At 41.7% G+C, this 19,408-nt stretch overlaps 1 protein-coding gene across 9 annotated transcripts in view; it reads right to left on the bottom strand.

Moving 5' to 3' along the window:
* The window catches only part of RABGAP1L (RAB GTPase activating protein 1 like), a 556,714-nt gene that overhangs the window by 134,566 nt on the left and 402,740 nt on the right, over window positions 1-19,408 (bottom strand). For all 9 annotated transcript variants that reach the window (XM_007061167.4, XM_027823604.3, XM_043521568.1 and 6 more), the window contains one exon: window positions 6,295-6,336. In XM_007061167.4, coding sequence (XP_007061229.2) covers window positions 6,295-6,336 — 42 coding nt within the window. The remainder of the gene's footprint in view (window positions 1-6,294; window positions 6,337-19,408) is intronic.

Genomic DNA, 19,408 nt, shown 5'->3' with positions numbered 1-19,408 from the left:
GTTGTGAAGGCCAATACTATAACGGGGTTCAAAAGGGAGCTAGATAGATTCATGGAAGATAGGTCCATCAGTGGCTATTAGCCAGGATGGGCAGGAATGGTGTCCCTAGCCTCTGTTTGCCAGTAGCTGGGATTGGGTGACAGGGCATGGATCACTTGACGATAACCTGTTTTTCATTCCCTTTGGGGCACCTGCCATTGGCCACTGTCAGAGGACAGGATAGCGAGCTTCTGTGAGTAAGATCTTTGGTCTGACCCAGTAGGGCCATTCTTATGTTATGTTTTGTTACACTTGTAGTTATTGCACACTATTTTCTTTGTGTTTCAGTTTCGTGTATTTTAATTTAAACTTTTACTTCTGTATGATTATGGATCTTTATACTTGCCTCATTTTGCTAGCCCCAAACTGAATTGAAAAGTGTGCATTTAATTTTCCAGGTAACCGAGTAGGAAGATTAAAGTAAGGAAACAATACATAATGTGTAGAATTTAAAAATCTGATTAAAAAAACTGATTTTCCTGAGCCTCCCTATGTTACTTTGATGGTTGCTTAACCATAAACAAGAGAACATTTGCTCAGAAGTCGCATTTTGTGATATAGCTACATAAGTTTGGATGCAATTAATCGAAAATGTAAATTCCACTGTAAACCTTGCTTTACACTTGCAGCTCACTCAATTAAGAACTTTTGAGTGGGAATAAAAAAGCTTGCAATGGCTAAAATTGCCTTCCATATTTGTCTAAAATGGGGTGTCAAATGACACTTTTTAATGGAACAGGTTTCCTAACAGATGCAAATATTTTAATGTTTACTTTGCAATCCACAACAAAGAAGCTGGCTGTCCAGGTGATAAAAGGCACTTGAATAGGTGCCATGCACTGGAATGGGAATTCATTTTCCTTTTCACCATTCTAAATCTATATTCTTAATGAGCGTCCTTTTTATGAATATGTCAAGATAGTAAATTGCTTGTGAAAGTGCTCTAAACTGTCCTTCATTAACAGTGTATCTGCCATTTAAACATGAATGTTCATTTTACGCTGCTGTGCCTTAGTCTGTCTCCCTCATGGGAGCTGGGAGGTGAGAGCAAAGAAAGTTGTTTACATCAATGAGCTCAACTTATTAACAATGCTTCAGTTACAATTACAATATTAAATATCTAAACAATAAGGAATTGTATAATACTGCCACCAACTGGACAAAATTATAATTGAGAATGCTTTGTGGATGCTATATGTCAGGGTGGCCAAACCACAGCTCGCAAGCCGCTTTACAGTTAAAGAGCAGCTTGCAGAGCCTCCTATGCCCTTCCCTCAGCCCATTCTCCACCTACCAGACTTGGCAGTGGGGAGCTCTGGACTTCTGCCCTACAGCAGGGTCGTGGCTCTCAGTGCTTCTGCCCAGTGGGGAGGAGGCTCTCAGGGCTTGAGTCCCATGGGGTGCACCTGCTGGGGTTTGGGGCTTGAGCCCCACTTTTGCTGAAGCCCTGATCCCCAAGATAACCCTCCTCCCTGCCAGGCAGACATCCCAAGCCCCAGCAGGTGTGCCCGGCTCTCTAACTTCTAAAGATTATCAGATGTAGCTTGGAGGGTCAGTAAGTTTGGTCACCCCTGTTTTATATTCTACATCAATATCTGAAAGGTAGTAACTGTTGGAGGAAGATGTGATGAAATGGAACACTTAAACTTTCCCTACAGTGTCCAAGTTGTATTTCCTTCAACACTCTATTTTCCATACTGAATCAGACTAATACTCCCAGTCAGGTCTGGGAGTCTATGGCAGTGGCCAATGCCTGTTGTTCAGAGAAAAGCAACCAAAACAACACATGATGATTGTGCCTAATCAACTGTGCATTGCTGTGAATGTGCTAGATCATGGAGGTGGGGATGAGAGCAGGTTCCTCCCCGATTCCTGTGACTATCATTTTATTCTCTGAAGCAGGTTAGCATGCCCAGGTTATTGGTCAGAGGAGCTTCACTGTCATTTTAAACTCTAGCGAAAGCTCAGTTTTAATCTAGGCACCTGGTAGAGCAGTGACACCAAATTTACTAGGTTAGTAGACAGGTCAGGACCAGAGTTATAATTCTGTTGGTAATTAGAGGACATTACTGAACATTACTCACAGATGCCAGGAAGAAATGACATTTACTGGATAAAGGCTCTTTAATAGCCTGTTGATTCCTAAAATTAGAAATCACCCAAAAGATTGTGGAGGAGAAAAAACGACTAAAGTTGCCATTAATTTAGGCCTGGGGCGAGGTCTACCTAGACAAGCCCCCCGACCTGTTGGTCTACATGCAGTATCCAACTCCAGCTCTGGTAAGGAACAAGCTCCTCAGAAGCACATGGTTTCATAAAGATGTTGTTCTGAAGCACTCAGATTTCGTTACTGTTATTTGAAAGACAGATCAACTAAAAACATATGGTTTCTAAGCTATAAAAGTTGGAGACAAATACATTTAAGCGGCAAATATTTATTCCAGAACTCAGAGTACAAAAATCCTATCCCCTCAAACAGAAGAGCAATTCCTGCTGAAAGCAAGCCATCCTCTAATTTAGATCATCATTTCCATGTTGCTGCTGCTATGGAAATGGAGTCTTCTGTAAAAAAGTGAAAGGTACATCCTTTTAAACTAATAAGTAGTTTCTAATTTAGAACCTGATCTCACTTGACTATATTCTCTTTGTGGTTATTTTGTGCTTTCCAATAGGGAAATATTTTATCAAGATAACTTCTCTATTACTGTCTAGTGCCTGTTACTGCCGCAACATAAGGATGAATGCAACATAATGTATTGTCTTAAGAGTTGCTAACCAGAGTAACAAACCAAAATGCAGACAGTTACAAGCTTAGAAAGTGCTTATTATAAAGTGATTCCAGAATACCTTCTTAAAAATTTTCCCTTCTAATCATCTGGGGTAGTCAATTCAGAACTGACTCAGTGGGCAAGGGAGGTAGAATGTACAGATAATCATCAAGTAATTAGATTGAGTGCTTTATGTTACAAATAACCAGGGCTAATAATTTAAAACAAGAAGTCTCCTTAATCATAACAAGGCCTTTCTAAAGGCAGATGTTTAGGGGTTCAATCCTCTTCCTAACATAACACCAAGGCCCTTGCCTACACTTGAAAATTTTTCTAGAAACATACTACTGTTGCTAACATCAGCTCAGCTGCACAAGTGTTAGCAACGTTGGAAGCACTACTGGAGACAGACGACTGAGCTGATGCAGATGTTTTAAAAACCGTATCACATAACCCTGTTCAGAGCAAGTCTAATCAACATGGTGTTAAAAGACTACCAGCAGCCTACGCATATGTATGTGATAGAAACGTCATGTAGGCATGCAGCTGAAACGTCTTTGGATGTAGCAGAGTACGTTCCAATACCCCAAATAGTGAAACATCCGCCAGGTGACAGCATGTGTGTACACGTAACCTAGTCCATTAGAGAGACTTTGTGCTGAGATAAACTGGCCCCTAGCTTTAGCCCTACGAGCTATGAGAAGTCTAAGGGCTTGTCTACACTACTGCACGGGGTTGATCTAAGATACGCAACTTCATTTACGTGAATAGTGTAGCTGAAGTCAACGTACTTAGATCTACGTACCACAGTGTCTTCACTGTGCTAAATCGACAGCAGATGCTCTCCCATCGACTCTGCTTGCGCGTCTCTTTCTGGTGGAGTACCGGAATCGATGGGAGAGCGCTCACCAGTCAATTTATCTTGACCCCCACTGTGTCAATTGCTGCCTGCTATCCGGTGGGTAGTGTAGACAAGCCCTAAGAGTTTAATTAATTGGCTTTGTCTTGTCTAGGAGATAAGTAAAAGCTCTCAACATTTAAGGTGTATAATCTAATGTCTCTCAGAATCAAATGGGGTTTAGGGAAGAAGACAGGTAAGTTAATGAGCTGATTAAGACGGAAATAAAAGACTACTTTAGTAAAATAAATTTTGGGTGAGGATATAGGGACCAGCTATCAGGATTTGGAACTCACTAACTCTGGGAAATCCATATAGAAAAGCTATTCTACTTCAGCATAAACAGCTGTCTATGAGAAGGTTTTCTGCTTTCTGAAATGATCTCCTGAACTTCTGCAGAACAGTCAGAGCTGAAACCTCCTGACAGGCCAGTAGCAAACTTTTAAGACTGAGCAACTTCCATGTGAAGAACATAGCTGTGATCCTGAGAGAATACACCCAGGAGATTGAGAAGTGAGACTTCAAGGTCCAATTCTAGATCCATGAGATCCAAGAACCAGAGCTGTTCGGTTCAGTTTTGAGCTATCAATAACACTTTGTCCCACCTGCTCTTTCTGATGACTCTGGGAAATAGAGATATTTGGGGAAAACATGTAAGAACTGTTGACTTCAATTGCAAAAACAAATCTCTTGAGGATCCTGGGATTATTCTGCATGATTTTTATGTTTGAAATCTCAGGTTTCACATATCTTGTCTTCCTTGTTTTTGCTGGAGGTCTCCCTTGGAAAACCCAAAGAAGTGGATTAGGTGCTCTCTTAGCCCTTCATTGCTATGACGGGGTGCTAAATCTTTGAAAAAGGGAGCTTGCCTGTTAATTGTTCATTAGGCAGAATACATTGTTAAGTGAGTGGTAACAAAAACAAAACAAAAAAGCATTCAACACTCTGGATAAAAATCACTTTCCCCCTTACAGGGCTTGTCTTCACTGGAAAGCTGATTCATGTTATAGCTCAAGTAATCCTGTTAATTAGACTCCCATTCACACTCAAACTCCTCTCTTCTGTATTGCTGTACTAGTCACTCAAGTTGGCTGCCATGACTAAGGGCATAGGCAAAACCCCAGTGACCAACTCACAGCTGCTAACATGACCATTCTGTCTCATGGATGCAGGCTAGCACTACTCAATTGTTGCTAGTTCTCTAGTACTCTCCCACAATCCTGCTTGACCATGTGGGACTCCATTTTCACAAGGTATGTGTCATGTCAAACTGCTAAATTCCCAGTCATCCCCAGAATCTTTCGCCACTTCCCGCAGCTCCCATTGGCCAGGAACTGCAAACCACGGCCACTGGGAGCTGTGAGGGGGCCATGCCTGCGGATGGTCAACGTCAACAAAATGTCTCGCGGTCCACAATCAGATTACCCTGATGGGCTCCATGTGGCCCGCAGGCTGTCCACCACTGCCCAAGAACAATAATAGAGCACAAACATTTTTTCATCTTTTGCAGTCACTTTGAAAATTGAGAGTGGAAGCTAGTGGCATTGCAGACTGACAGCTCTATTGAAATGTATGTGAAATGAATTTCCTTTTTCCAGGCTGTTCCTTGAAGATGTGTCAATATAACAAAGTAACCACACAATCTGGCACAAACTGGCTATCTGCTAAGGAAACTCCAGTTACCAAGGTCACGTTTTCACTGCAAGACTAATTTTTGTTGTCTTCGTTTGAGTTACATACCTCACATTAGCATAGCTCAAGTGACAATGGCCACACTATGAAATAACCCTCACATTGGGTTGTCCACAAAGGTGCTGCACTCACTCATGTGTGATGCTATGATTTCGGGGGGTATATCCCACACTTCTTTGAGCTACAGTAAGGTGAGCTGCTCTATGAATTATTTCCCAGTAAATTGTGGGAGAATTTCTCTGTCCTTTCTGGACACATGGGAAATTGTGGGAAGACATTGGAGGACTAGTGACAATTGATTGGCACTAGCCTGCATCCCATTACAGAGTAGTTATGTTAACAACTGAGGAGCTGTGCTAATTTGAGTTGTAGTCTCTACCCCTTGAAGGGTCAGCCACTTTCAGTTAAAAGCACCAGGTTTTAAACAGCAGACTGTTGGACAATACGGTGGTTTTTTGACAGTAGCATGTTGGGAATACTGCAGAGCACTTGTCCAATTCAAGCATCACTTCCATTTCCAAACGAAAGCAAAGATGAAGTCCTGGCCCTGATGAAGTCAATGTGAGTTCTGCAATTTACATCAACTGTTGTTTTCTTCTGAGCAGGTACATCTATGAGGCATCTTAATCACTATATTACCTTTGTCACCAGGAACTTCACTGCATGATGAAGCAGTTTAATACAAACAACAAAGCTGAAGTTTTTAAGGACAACCACCCCCCTCTGTACAATATTTTCATTTTCCTCCATGATAACTCTGAGAGACCAACCATTATTGTCTGAGACTTTTCAATGTGGTTTTATTAGAAGGTGTGGCATATTCAATTAAGCAATCCCTGAAGGTGAATATCTCATACTGCTTTATAATAAACAAAAGGGTTAAAATAAATAACTTACCTTTAAGAGTGCCAAGGCTACATGAAAGATTATGTTCAGACCCTGAAAAGGAGAAGAAAAAAAGAGAACTGAATCAGTCCCACTGTACCAGGTTTTAGTTCTCCATTAGTTCCCACCATTTATTACCAGGGAGATTTGCAAGATTTTTGTCAGAGTCCTGAGGTACCCCCAAATTTCCCACACTTAAGGCCCCATGATGCAGCTTCCAAACTTCTAGCTGAGGGGGACCGAGAGACTTTGGATTCCAGAGATTTTGCTCTCTTACTGGTCAGATAGGTGCTTTTGGGCAGCCCTCTGTCCTTTGGCTAAGTATCAGTCAAATCTGGTCTCTCGTGGACAGTACAGAATACTACCAGCAATAGACCATGGGGACAGCCTGTTTCTTCAAAGCCAACAGAACCAAATAATCTAGTCAATACAATTTTTGCCAGTCCAAAGAAAGCAGCTTGTATCTAAATTTTTTTGTATTAAACACCCACAAAAATCCCAAGTCTTAAACACACAGGGTTTCTGATATCAACTCAAATGTAAGACAGTTCAGAGATCAGGCAGCTAGATGTGTAAATCAGCCCTGTTGTGCTTGCCACTTTCACTACATTGCAAACATATGGTTCTACATACATGAATACATATAATAAAGGACATAATGATAAAATAATGATGCTCCACTGATTTCTGATCCCCTGAGAGAACACAGTGCTGGAATTGCTAGGCTAGTGGAGCTGAATTAAAGGTACCAGTGCTCCCTCCTAGCCTTTCTAACAGACCTTAAACAGGACAGCTCTGCCTTCATCTGGTGCCATTCTGGGTCCAAAGATAAAGATCTAGAGCCTCTTTCTGACTACACATAAAAGTTGTACTGCTTAACTGGTATAGTTAAAGTGGTGCAATCACCTTCGTGTGGATGCAGCTATGTCGGTATAAAGATACTTATACCAGTAAAGGTATTCCTATATGACAAGGCACTGTTATACCAGTATAACTGCATCCACATGAGGGCTTGTCCCGGTATAACTATATCAGTAAAAATATCACACCCCTCACCTATACAGTTATGCCAGTACAACTTGCCAGTGTAGACCAGGCCAAAGGGTACAGTACAGCTGTATTGTGCAGGATCAAACATTCCCTATGTCAATAAAGCAGGTTCTACTATCTAGGACTACTTTGCCACACACAACTCCATTTAACTTTTTACAGGGCTTTGCAATACCCTGGGTATGGTAGATACCGTATAAAACCCACAGGTATTGTATTATTTTGACTTTCCTTTGTATTTATCACGATAACTTTACATTTTTTTAGCAAATGTAGATTGTTCAATTGCAGTGTACCTACTACACTGCCTCACTCAGATTTAACATATGAAAGAGTTCCAATAGACTTTCCCAGAAATAATGTTGCCATTATAATACACACAGTTATGGGATTATTGCAGGATTTCCTTAGTAATCTCCCCTTGTACAATAACAAGATTTCAATGAGTTCCTTGCTAATTTCACTCTGAAATTTGTTTTAACAATATCATAATGGAGTTTCTGAGGTAATCTCACATATATTTATTAATTAGGGTTGAGTGACTTGGTTTTTGCAAGAATAAGAGCCCTTAAACTTTTGCCAATCCCTTGAACCAAGCCTTCTTTAAGGTTCAGAAATATTGATTTAAATTCCCTCCATCACATTTCACCTCCAACAATTTGCTGTCAAAATCTATCCTGCTGTTTAACGCTTCCCTGTTAGCAACATATCAGATTGCCTAGCACTCCTGGGAAACTAGCTCACACGTTGTCAGGAGTTTCCAGGCATGCTGTGTCATTTATAGGAGTGGGTTCTGTTAGGAAAACCCAGACACAAAACTGAAGAGGCAGCATGTAACCCCTAAGGTCCAATAGCATAGGGAGGGCTGTGGAGCCATCTGCTCTGCCTCTTAGAGAAATGCTGCTGGTTGCGGGAGGTAGAAGTAGCCTCCTCCTCGAGCAGCTTGCTGATTCTGCTGAGGAGAAGTCCTCCAAACTGCCCCCTAAATGTGACGCTCTATATCTTAAGTATAAATGCAAAACTGTGGAGTTTGTCATGTCCTGCACAATCCAGACTTCATCAAAAGCTGAAGAACCTTTTAGAAAGAAGTTTTGTTTGAATGTAAGCTGTGTCAGGCAGGGTCTGTCATGTTTCTGCAGTGCTGAGCATAATGTGGCTGTGGTACATGACTGGGGTTCCGAGGTGCTACCACAATAACATAAAAAAAAATTGCATTAGCTAACAAGTTGTTTGGTAATTTTATATTTAATCACTATGGCAACAGATCACACATCCTCCACCAGAGGTCAGAATTGTAGCAGCACTGAAACCAGAGGCGCATTTATTGAACAATCCCTAGTTCCATGGGCGATAGCAGCAGTTTAAATATACGCCAAAAACGATTTTGTTTATTTTTACTAGAAAAGCATTAGATTGTCAACCATGCTAACTGAAATTCATGCAACAGGTAAAGCACTGAAGGCAACGGTTGAAGCGCCCAATATTGCCATTCCAGAATCTCTCAACCCGATTCTAGACAGAACATTTTAAGAGGTAAAAATGGTATTTCAAGCTCCATAGCCTTTCAATCCTTGCCTTCTCTGCTGTGACTGCCAACAAGAGTGCCAATCAGTATGGAATTTTCTGTCATTTGTGATATCAGTCCTTTAAAAATGTAACTGAAACCAACAATTCATTTCACATAGTCATCGGATGGTAACAACTTTTATCCACAACTGAAGTGGACTAGGTTTGAGCACATGATCTGTAGATGAAAAGCTCTGTAACAGTCACTTGTGTCAAAGTCATAACTGCTGTCAGAATGAACAGTGATGTGCTCAAACAAGAACCTGTCAGGACCCCAGTATCAAAGCCAGGCTCACTAGGTCCATGGGCTGCATCCTGAGCTGCTGTACCACAGCAATGAACTGATCTACCACCTTGACCAACAGTCTTACTGCTAAAGGCCTACAGACCGACATCAGCCTACTTCAGGCCCCTGATTGGATGGACAGACAGCACTCTCACTGGGCACCTGGACTATATAAAGACCCTCAACAGGAAGAGGAAGCTATCCGAGCATCAGACCATTGCCTGCTGGTTGTTGCCTAAACCACCTTGCCTTGTTGCTTTGCCTGACCGTACCTTGTTGCCCGCTGCCTCGCCTGACTTCGCTCCCTAACCCACTGACCCAACCCCTGAGATTGGATCTTCCAGCTTCTGACCTCTGCAAGAACTCCGACCATTGCTCAGAATACCTCTGATACCAATCCATCTCCCGGCTACCTGACCACCCGCACACACTTGACTACTGCTCTGGACTGCCACCTAGCCCACCTCGGCCAATGGGCATTACAAAACCCCACAATCAGCACGGATCGACTGGCGAAGCAGATTTTGTTATCGTATGCCAACACACTGTCCTACTCCTGCAGAATTACTGATGATTACTGTCATGTGCAATTTCAGGCACGAAAAAAGTCCCATGAAAAAAATCAAGAGAGTGTTGGTCTGTCTTCCCAAGAACACTTCTCTGTCACAGCTCTAAACATATAGTGTTTCCAGCTCTCCCTACCATGTTCTTGTTATTGAGGTCACTGTAACAGCTCTTATATCACCACTCTTCCAATGGACAGCAAAAGGGACATGATGAGCACCTTCCTGTGCCCTGAAGATCGCCAGCTGCTTTCACAGCCCCTTGGGGTGACTGACAGCCAGTGTAATTGACAGCAGCCCTGGCATTGCTCCAAGTTACATTGGGCAACCAGTCAAACACATAGGCAGCCCAGGATCAGGAGGGCACAAAGTGAATTAAAACTTCCTATACATACAGCCCTCCTGAGATGTGCTCTATGCTCCTTGACTGCAGCCAGTCAACCATCTATGTCAAGAGCCCTGAAGCAGAGAGAGGGGGACCTGTTCCCCTAGGATCCATGCCTGGAACTAACCCTTTGTGCACTGACCTCCCACACTTCCTCCACAGAGACAGAGAAAGGTCAGCAGACTCCATAGCATCACATGCAATCTCTCCTTGGGGATGGCCATCTGCATAGCATGCCCCCCAGCAGCCAGCATGACAGTCTCTGGAAAGATCAACTTCTCTGCAAGCCCCTGAGTGCTGCAGAACAGCTGGAGAGCCTGTGCAGAGGCCTAGTGCCTTTAGCAGGTCTCATGTGATCCATCGGTTTTGGGGAATGAACCTGTTCTAAAATGGGCAGCTCTCGTCCCTCCTGCAATGGAAAAGTTTGGGTAAGACTCAGGGAAGGGGAAACTCACGAGTTTACTTCTCCCCAAGGCCCTATCCAAGGGGCTTTTCCAAATGAGGAACTGATATACTCCTCCAGAATCTATCCTGAGTTTCCTGTAGGGCAGCATATTCATACAAAGTACAACTTTAAGGCCATTGGGGTAGCGCGAGTAAATAGAAAAGAAAAGTTTTAGAAAAGAAAGCTCACTGACACTTTGTGCACAGCTGGAAAAAAGGAAATGAAACAGAAGCGTGGAGGCTGCTGAACAGGTGTATGGGCTTGTTAGGAAGTGATGTTGATAAAATATATGCTAATGAATAGTATTCTCCAAACAAATGAAACATGAATTGTAAACAATATACCTGACGAAATACGGGGATTATTTTTCTAATATTTTTGGTTCTGTCGTAAAAGGCTGAGGTTCCATTAAAAAAAAAAAGAAAAAGAAAATGTTTCCCTCAACTTGATCAAAACCCAAGGTAATTGCCATCTGTGCAAGTTATTTCAAACAGAGGAGCTTGCTGACATGAGGGAGAGTCTGAAATTCCCGTTGTTGGCTGAACATAGTTGTTGACCACTTCATACTCCTGCTCAGTTCACTGGGTTCAATTTAAATATTTTCTTCTCACAAGTCAAACCAATTAATCCTCACGGAGGCTCTGGGCCAGAATTTAGGCTCAAATAATTCTAAAATAAGAAAACTCACAGCAGGGGCAAGAAGCTTGATCATATTCCCTTTGTGGAGATTCCTCTGAATTATTCTCTCAAAAGGCTGGGAGGGGGACCCCTCTGGAACAGGCAGGAAGTTCAGTCCCCAAGTCTCTGGAATTCAGGGGCTTAGCTAAAAAAGCATAGGTGTCTTTGTGAAGGTCTTGTGTGGGGGCCCATGGCTTCAGTGGACCCATGATTCCACAGACTCTCTCACTGGCTACCATGCTTTGAATCTCCCTTTCCCTCCTCACCTCTCAGGTGGCTTCCACAGGGTTGCACACACAAGTCAGAGGGATGCAGTATTAGTACTGTAAAGCAATAATGGTGGGGTGATGATGCATGAAGAGAGCTCATCCCCTGTCCCTGCCCACTCCCCCGCTCCGATCCTAATGCCATGGAGGGACTACTGCAGTGCCCAGCTAGTACTCTATGCTACTCTGCATGTGAAGCCAAAAGACTGATTTCCCAGGGAATTTTGGGTTCTAACCAGCAAACCAGACACACCAAATTTCATCAAAATTGTAAAATATGTAAAGTTTCAGCTGAAAATAATGTGTGTGTGTGTATACACGCATGCGTGCTGAAGTTAAGACTGAAAATGAGTGTTTGAATGGAAATTTTTTTAACTTTACAGTTCTGTTCCCCTAAATGTGTGAGTGCCCTACAGAGGGACTGTGTCTTTTGGGGGGGGACCATAAGGGGTGGGGAGTTCAAGGGGAGTCAAGTTAAATTCACCTGCAGCCAAGATTTCCTCTGCATGGTAGTAACACACTTAAAACTCAGCACAACACTAGGAGAATCCCAAAAGAGGACCAAGCAATCCTCAACAATCCTCAACTTTTAGGTCATGAACATGGCATTAATATCACTTAGTCCAGCATAAGTAAGTGCATCCTTTAGTGAAACATAAACTACTTGTGCACATAAATTCTGAGACTATTTTCTCTATCCACTCCATAAACACCAAAACATACTCACTAAAGTGCATAAGTAAACTACAATGACATGTGATTAAAACCCCCTTTAAATACTCAGGAACTCAGGAATAATTAACCATTTCATTACAAGAGCAATCATGTTTTTTGGATTGATGAAGCTGACCTTCCAGTAGGGAAAATAACTGTATATTTTTTTCCCTAGGGCATAAAAGTAACCTAATAGTCACAGTTCATGGGACATCATGTATTTCTCTTTCAAATATAACGAGAGGGTAAGATTAAGTGAGTACTAGGGATATGTTGATTTTTTGTTATGGACTAAACTATTGTGGACTAAAGAAGTTTTAATGAAAAAAATTAATTTATCACAATTTACATGTCAACACTTAGGGTAATTATGAATTAGACAAATATACATTGCAATATGGTTGCTTAGTGCATTTGGGGGTTTGAGCCTTTTCACTCTGAAACTGGAAATGCAGAAGAAAGTGCAACTATTGCTATGGCAGAAGCAGATACGGGATTGAAAAGTGTTTGGCCTTGAATGCTGATACGCTTTCTTTTACAGAACCAATGATCTGGATCAAGTTACTCCTTTATGTAGTATGTTTTATTTCATTGCTTAATTTAGTATTTAAATTCAAATTAACTTGTTATGAAGATCAACAGGCTGGTGCCAAGCTGCTGGCAACCTTCAATAACCCAGTGCGCAGCTGGCTTTGTGCAGCTGGGAAGTGGGTGGGGCCACAATAACAGAATCATGGAAATGTAGGGCTGGAATGGATGTCAAGAGGTCAACTATTCCATCTCCCTGCACTGAGGCAGGACCAAGTAACCTAGAATACAGTGATGCAGCACATCTCCTGAAGAGCACGTGCCTGTGGGGCTTTTATGGAACCCATGTCCGATTTTCAATCTGTTCTCACATGGCAGACGTCCCAAGGGAAGGTAGTGTTGGTACTGGAACCTCCCCTCCCAAGGAGGCATCACCACTTAGACACAGATGCCTCTGTGGTCACAGAGCAATGTTCTTAACACGACCACCCACCACCTCAGAGGGTGAATCTGGCAGAACAGATTTAATGGAAATTCATTCAGTATATTCGTCTCTGATTTGGGAGTGCACGGAGGTGAATACATGTGGTTTTACTCCTATATAAGGATGGCTTCTAGAAGGAAATAAAAAGGAGATATTGACAAAACATTCTCTACAGCTTATATTCAGATGGGTCAGGTATGTGTTAGAGACATCTGAGTGGCTCCTAAATAACATTTGAAAAATCTCAGACCAAAATGGATAGTATCAAGAGAACCAGTCATTGTAACTCCGTTTCAAAATTCCGATATTTACATGTTTCTAATCTGGTTTTTAGAATTTAGCTATTCATCTGAAGCTAATTTGAAGCTGTTTTGTAATTGTGTGTTCAGCTGAACTTGTAAAGGGTAATTGGGGTTACAGATTCTAAAAAGGAATTACAATTCTATTTAAATTTTGGATTGGGTCCAGCTGAATGTTTGTTTGGTGGCTACGATTTGTGGGAGCACATGAAGGGGCCTGAGGAATAAATTATGCTTCTTTGCTGACTTTAACTATGTAGAGTAAAAGGTCTGTGGCACAGTCTTCAATTTGTAAGTCATGGAGGCCTCCTGAACATTTTGCAGGGATTGGTTTTGAATTAATTTAATAGATAATAATAATAATAATAATAATTTGCATTTACATACCACTTCTCATAGCTTGGTAAGCACATCTGTGCCTTTGTTGTCTCATCAGTAAAATACGGATACTGAGGTTAAATCCAGCTCTGAAAAGTGACTGTGTAAAAATGGATCTTCTTACTCACAAGATCTATCTGTTCCTTGTGTGTATTCAGAGTCATAGCTGCTTGCTTTACTGACTAAAATAAGCTGTTAGTATTGTTTATTGCTGTTAGTGAGAAGTCAGGGAGAGAAAGCTGGATTCTATTTTGGCTCATCTATCATTAACAGAATTGCTAAATTTCAATTGCAAAATATTTGTTCCTGTTCTGACAGCGAGAAAGAAATCCTACTTGACTCTTACATTCCAGGGTGAGTTTCCAGGGCAGGCAGCTTGAAAAAAACATTTAACTTGTAATTCTGTAAGAGAGTAAGCCTTGGGCAGGCAACAGACACAGCTTTCTTAGTAACTAGTCCTCAGCTATGGAACTCACTTCTGAAAGAAATCAAAATGATCACAAACCCCAATGTCTTCAGAGTAGAAGGCATAACTTACTTCTTCAACCTAGCCTTTTTCAATAGCCCCACCAAAATCACCTAAAATAAAAACATAACAATAATAAAAAATGGAGTCCCTATAGTAAAGAGGAGGAGAAAGGAAAATACTGAAATCTTCATGTCTATTTTTTAATATACAGTAGAACCCTGTTCATCCAACCCTCCATTAGCCAGGGATCTCCCCTATAGCCGCTAGATGGCACTGTAGACTTGCACTTTCCCATTCCTTGGCTTATCCAAATGTTTGATAATCTGATTTTTGACCCAGTCCCCATTAGATTGGATAAAGGGGGTTCTGGTGTATCGGTATTTCTTTCAGATATCATGGTGATGGAAATAGTATAAGAATCTAAATTAGATTCAACTGAATGGATTAAATAGACAAGTAAATTGGATAGCTTGGTAGATAGATTGTAAAAACAGTATTAAGGGTGTCATTATTTATTAAAAGTGCTCAGCCACCCAGCAGTCCGCATTATGGCATTTTTTGCCAAATTTTCAAAAAAAAAAGCTCAGCGCTTAACTCCTAGTTCTTTAGAAAACGTGGCCCGTTATTTTGGTGACTAACTAGGAATTGAGCTCCTTTGAAAATCTTGTCCCAATTGTGAGTTCTTCCCAACATGTGACTTGCCTAAATATATATGAGACAGTTGCAAGGTAAGAAAAAGAACCCAGGATTCTGGTTTATGCCTAATCCACTAAACCACAGGCACCCAATACAGGTTTTCTTTCTTCCCTGTAAATGGAACATTACCCCAATTCATCATTCTGGGTTTTTCTTTAATGGGTCATACTGAGGGACACATGTACAGTGAGTTTAAGAGGTTTTGATGAATTCAGTCAGTGAATGAGTTTAACTTGCCTATATTTGATTTACATTCACTGCATGTGAAGGATCTCAGAGTGACAGTACAATGGACGCCATTAAAATGTGTATATTTCCCATTCCAAAAGTAATTGCCATACCATAGTTTCTCTGTTTCAAAGTACAGGAAGATACTGCTGTGACTGTAAGCATGGTACATGGAACAGTTCATGTTGAGTTTTTAATTATACCAAATGAACTTGGCACACTCAAAGGACCTGCTCCTACCTCTTTATTTGAGTTTATATAGCTCTCAAGGTGCATTTTACAATTACATTAAAAATACAATTTTCAAATGGATTCCAAAGTTGAGAAAAGGTCTTCTGATCAGCTGCTTCCACGGCCTTTATATTATTGAGAGGCTGATATTACCAATGGTATTTTAAACCATAGTAACTTGTGCCTAAGGTTCGCAGTCCCTAAAGGCTACATTATCAGAATCAGCAGGGTGAGTCCCACTATTAGAAATATCATTAGGGCAGGAGACTCCGGGAGCACGAGTAATGATAGTAGGGACCACAACAGCTTTCACAAGTTATTAATATTTCCTTTATTAAAAACTTTACTACACAGATAATTAATGCCACAGTTACAGACACCTAAGTGAAGTGTAGGAATACCATAACATGTCCAGCATCAATATTTTCATACTCATATCCCCAAGGGTACCATAAGGATAGGAGAAATTTTCAACTAGTGGTCATCTGTGGAAGGTCTGCTGATGCATTCTTCCTCACTATTCAGTCCTTTTATTCTGTTACACTCACACCCATAACTCTTCTACATACGCTTGAGGGTTCCAACCCTTTTCCCTTAATTGGCCTTCCATACCTATAAAATTTGGGAGGCCCCACTTTTCAGAGGCTATCCTCTTAGTACCCCTTATTTTCATTAGCATTTACAAGTCCACATGGTAAACTGTGATTGCTGCAGTATTTCCCAAGATGTTACAATCGGGCAACATGTGGTACATTGTGGCATATTTTCCCAATCACCATCTATTAGCACATAATTTACAGTAATCTTGTAACTTCACTGGCACAGGGTTGCTCTTGGGTTAGCCACATTAGGCCATGAAAAGGTAAGTTAAAACCTTACAGGCCTCAGCCTGCAGGCCTTGCATTACAGCCTTACTTACTTATATACTTCATCACTCATAAATGCTTGTCAGCCTTATACCCCTATAATACAATCCTACTTATTCCTATACCTCCAACTTAAATCTATTCATCACACATTGATTACACATGAATTAACCACAACAACAGATGACACAATTTAATGATTGTATAAGGTGATTACCTACAAATATGAGGGCTGAAACGCAAGCATCCCAGTAAATCTCAAGTGTCAAGGTTGTCATAGGACGTCATAAGCTAGGTGCCTACACTGGTATCTGAGAGGCTGGCCGTATTTCCCCATATTCAGAGTAAGAAATTTAGTACACACTTCAATAGCATCATCCTCCCCAAAAAAAAAAAAAAAAAAAGCTGATCTTGTTGGGCTGGTTAATATAACAGAGACAAGGTAGGTGAGGTAATATGTTTTATAAGACCAATTTCTGTTGGGGAGAGAGACAAGTTTTCGAGCTTACACAGAGCTCTTCTTCAGGTCTGGGAAACTAACTCAAGGTATAACTCAGAGTTAGTTTCCCAGACCTGAAGAAGAGCTCTGTGTAAGCTTGAAAGCTTGTCTCTCACCAACAGAATTTGGTCCAGTAGAAGATATTACCTCACCCACCTTCTCTCTCTAATATCCAGGGACCGACAGGGCTACAACAGCAGTGCATACAACAACGGTTAATATAATGTCATTTCTCCATTTGTAATATTTACTTAAGTTCTTTTTGATATTGTGGTTTTGCTTTATGTACTTCCTGGAATGACTAAAATATGCTCCTATCCACAAGCAGCAGATGGCAGTACATGTTAGGTAGGAATCATGTTAGGTAGGAACCTAAAAAAATTATCCTTAGGGAGACTAGCTAGAAAGTGGCTCAAAAGCTCTTCAAGTAAAATGATGGAGACAGAGTTCAAAAGCATGTTGTGATAAGGCACTATGTGGTTCACAGCTGGTGCTGAAGAAAATAAAGGAAAGCCTGTACAGTGCTCTACAAAAATAAAGAGAAAATATCTACAGACTATATATATATATATATATTAGTAACAATAGACAATAAATGTTCTTCTGCTCTCAGGGTCTAATCTGGGTCTGACCACAGACTGATATATTTGAAAGGCACTGCATTTTTATAAAGCTATCTCTGCCTCTCTAAAGGCCTGATTCTGGCAAATTAGGAATTGGTTTCAATGGAATCTGTATTAGATCCTTATTCCAATTATTACCAGCACTCCTACAGTACATAATTCAGTGGGAATTTAACAGGCATGCTCAGCAACTTAAAAAAGACATTCTCACCAACTGCTTTCTTGTATTTGGGAGTTATTCGACTTCTGAATAGTTCCTTTTTGCAGAAGAATACCTGTCCAATGAATGTCAAATGATCAGAGAGCAAGTAAGTTTAATACAGGGGAAACTCATAAAACTCACAGCCAGAGAAGGAAAGTTAAATAGGGTGCTCACACTTCAATGACAACGTTTTTCTTAGGCCTGGGTTGGGCTACACTTAGCCCTGGTCTACACTACGAGTTTAGGTCAAATTTAGCAGCGTTAGGTCGATCTAACCCTGTACCCAACCACACAACCAAGCTTGTTTTGTTGACTTAAAGGACTCTTAAAATCGATTTTTGTACTCCTCCCCAGCAAGGGGTTTAGCACTAAAATCAACCCTTGCTGGGTCGAATTTGGGGTAGTGTGGATGCAATTCGACGGTATTGGCCTCCAGGAGCTATCCCAGAGTGCTCCACTGTGACCGCTCTAGACAGCACTCTCAAATCAGATTCACTGGACAGGTAGACAGGAAAAGACCCGGGAACTTTTGAATTTCATTTCCTGTTTGGCCAGTGTGGCGAGTTGATCAGCATAAGTGACCATGCAGAGCTCATCAGCACAGGCGACCATGGAGTCCCAGAATTGCAAAAGAACTCCAGCGTGGACCAAACAGGAGGTACTGGATCTGATCGCTCTATGAGGAGAAGAATCTGTGCAGGCAGAACTCCGTTCCAAAAGATGAAATGCCAATATATTTGCCAAAATCTCCAAGGGCATGATGGACAGAGACTACAACAGACACACAGCAGTGCCGCGTGAAAGTTAAGGAGCTCAGGCAAGCCTACCAAAAAACAAAGGATGCAAACGGTTGCCCCAGGTCAGAGCACCAAAATTGCTGCTTCTATCTGAGCTGCATGCAATTCTGGGGAGGGGGGGGGGGGAAGCCTACCACTGCCCCACCACTGTTTGTGGACACCTGCCAGGGGGGAGTCTCACGCAACAGGGATGAGGATTTTGTGGATGAGGAAGAGGAGGAGGAGGAGGATAGCGCACAGCAGGCAAGCGGAGAATCTCTTCTCCCTGGCAGCGAGGAACTGTTCATCACCCTGGAGCTAATACCCTCCCAATCCTCCCAAGGCAGGCTCCCAGACCATGAAGCTGGAGAAGGCAGCTGTGGTGAGTGTACCTTCGTAAATACAATACAGGGTTTAAAAGCAAGCATGTTTAATGATTAATTTGCCCTGAAGACTTGGGATGCATTTGCGGCCAGTATAGCTACTGGATAAGTCTGTTAATGTGTCTGGGGGGATGGAGCGGAAATCCTCCAGGGACATCTCCATGAAGCTCTCCTGGAGGTACTCTAAAAGCCTTTGCCACACAGTGCGGGGAGGTCCTTTCATGCTGAGCTGTTCGCGTTTGGCTGAGGGGGATCTTCCCTGATACTAACCACGCGGTCGGGGGGCGGGGGTGTGAAGCACATGTGCTATGTAATGTGAATTGCTTGGTTCAGTGTGAAATAGTCTTCCCTTTGTTCTCTAAAATGTATCTTTTTAAATACTACTCTGTTTTTTTTTCCTTCCGCAGCTGCAAATGTTTCTACGCTCCCCCTATCATCTCCATTCCAGAGGCTAGCACAGATTAGAAGGTGAAAAAAACGCACTCGCGATGATGTTCTCAGAGCTCATGCA

The sequence above is a fragment of the Chelonia mydas genome, chromosome 8, assembly GCF_015237465.2.
Source record: "Chelonia mydas isolate rCheMyd1 chromosome 8, rCheMyd1.pri.v2, whole genome shotgun sequence".
NCBI classification, from domain to species: domain Eukaryota; kingdom Metazoa; phylum Chordata; order Testudines; family Cheloniidae; genus Chelonia; species Chelonia mydas.
The sequence above is the reverse complement of the archived record's forward strand: the minus strand, read 5'-3'. Positions and strand labels throughout refer to the sequence as shown.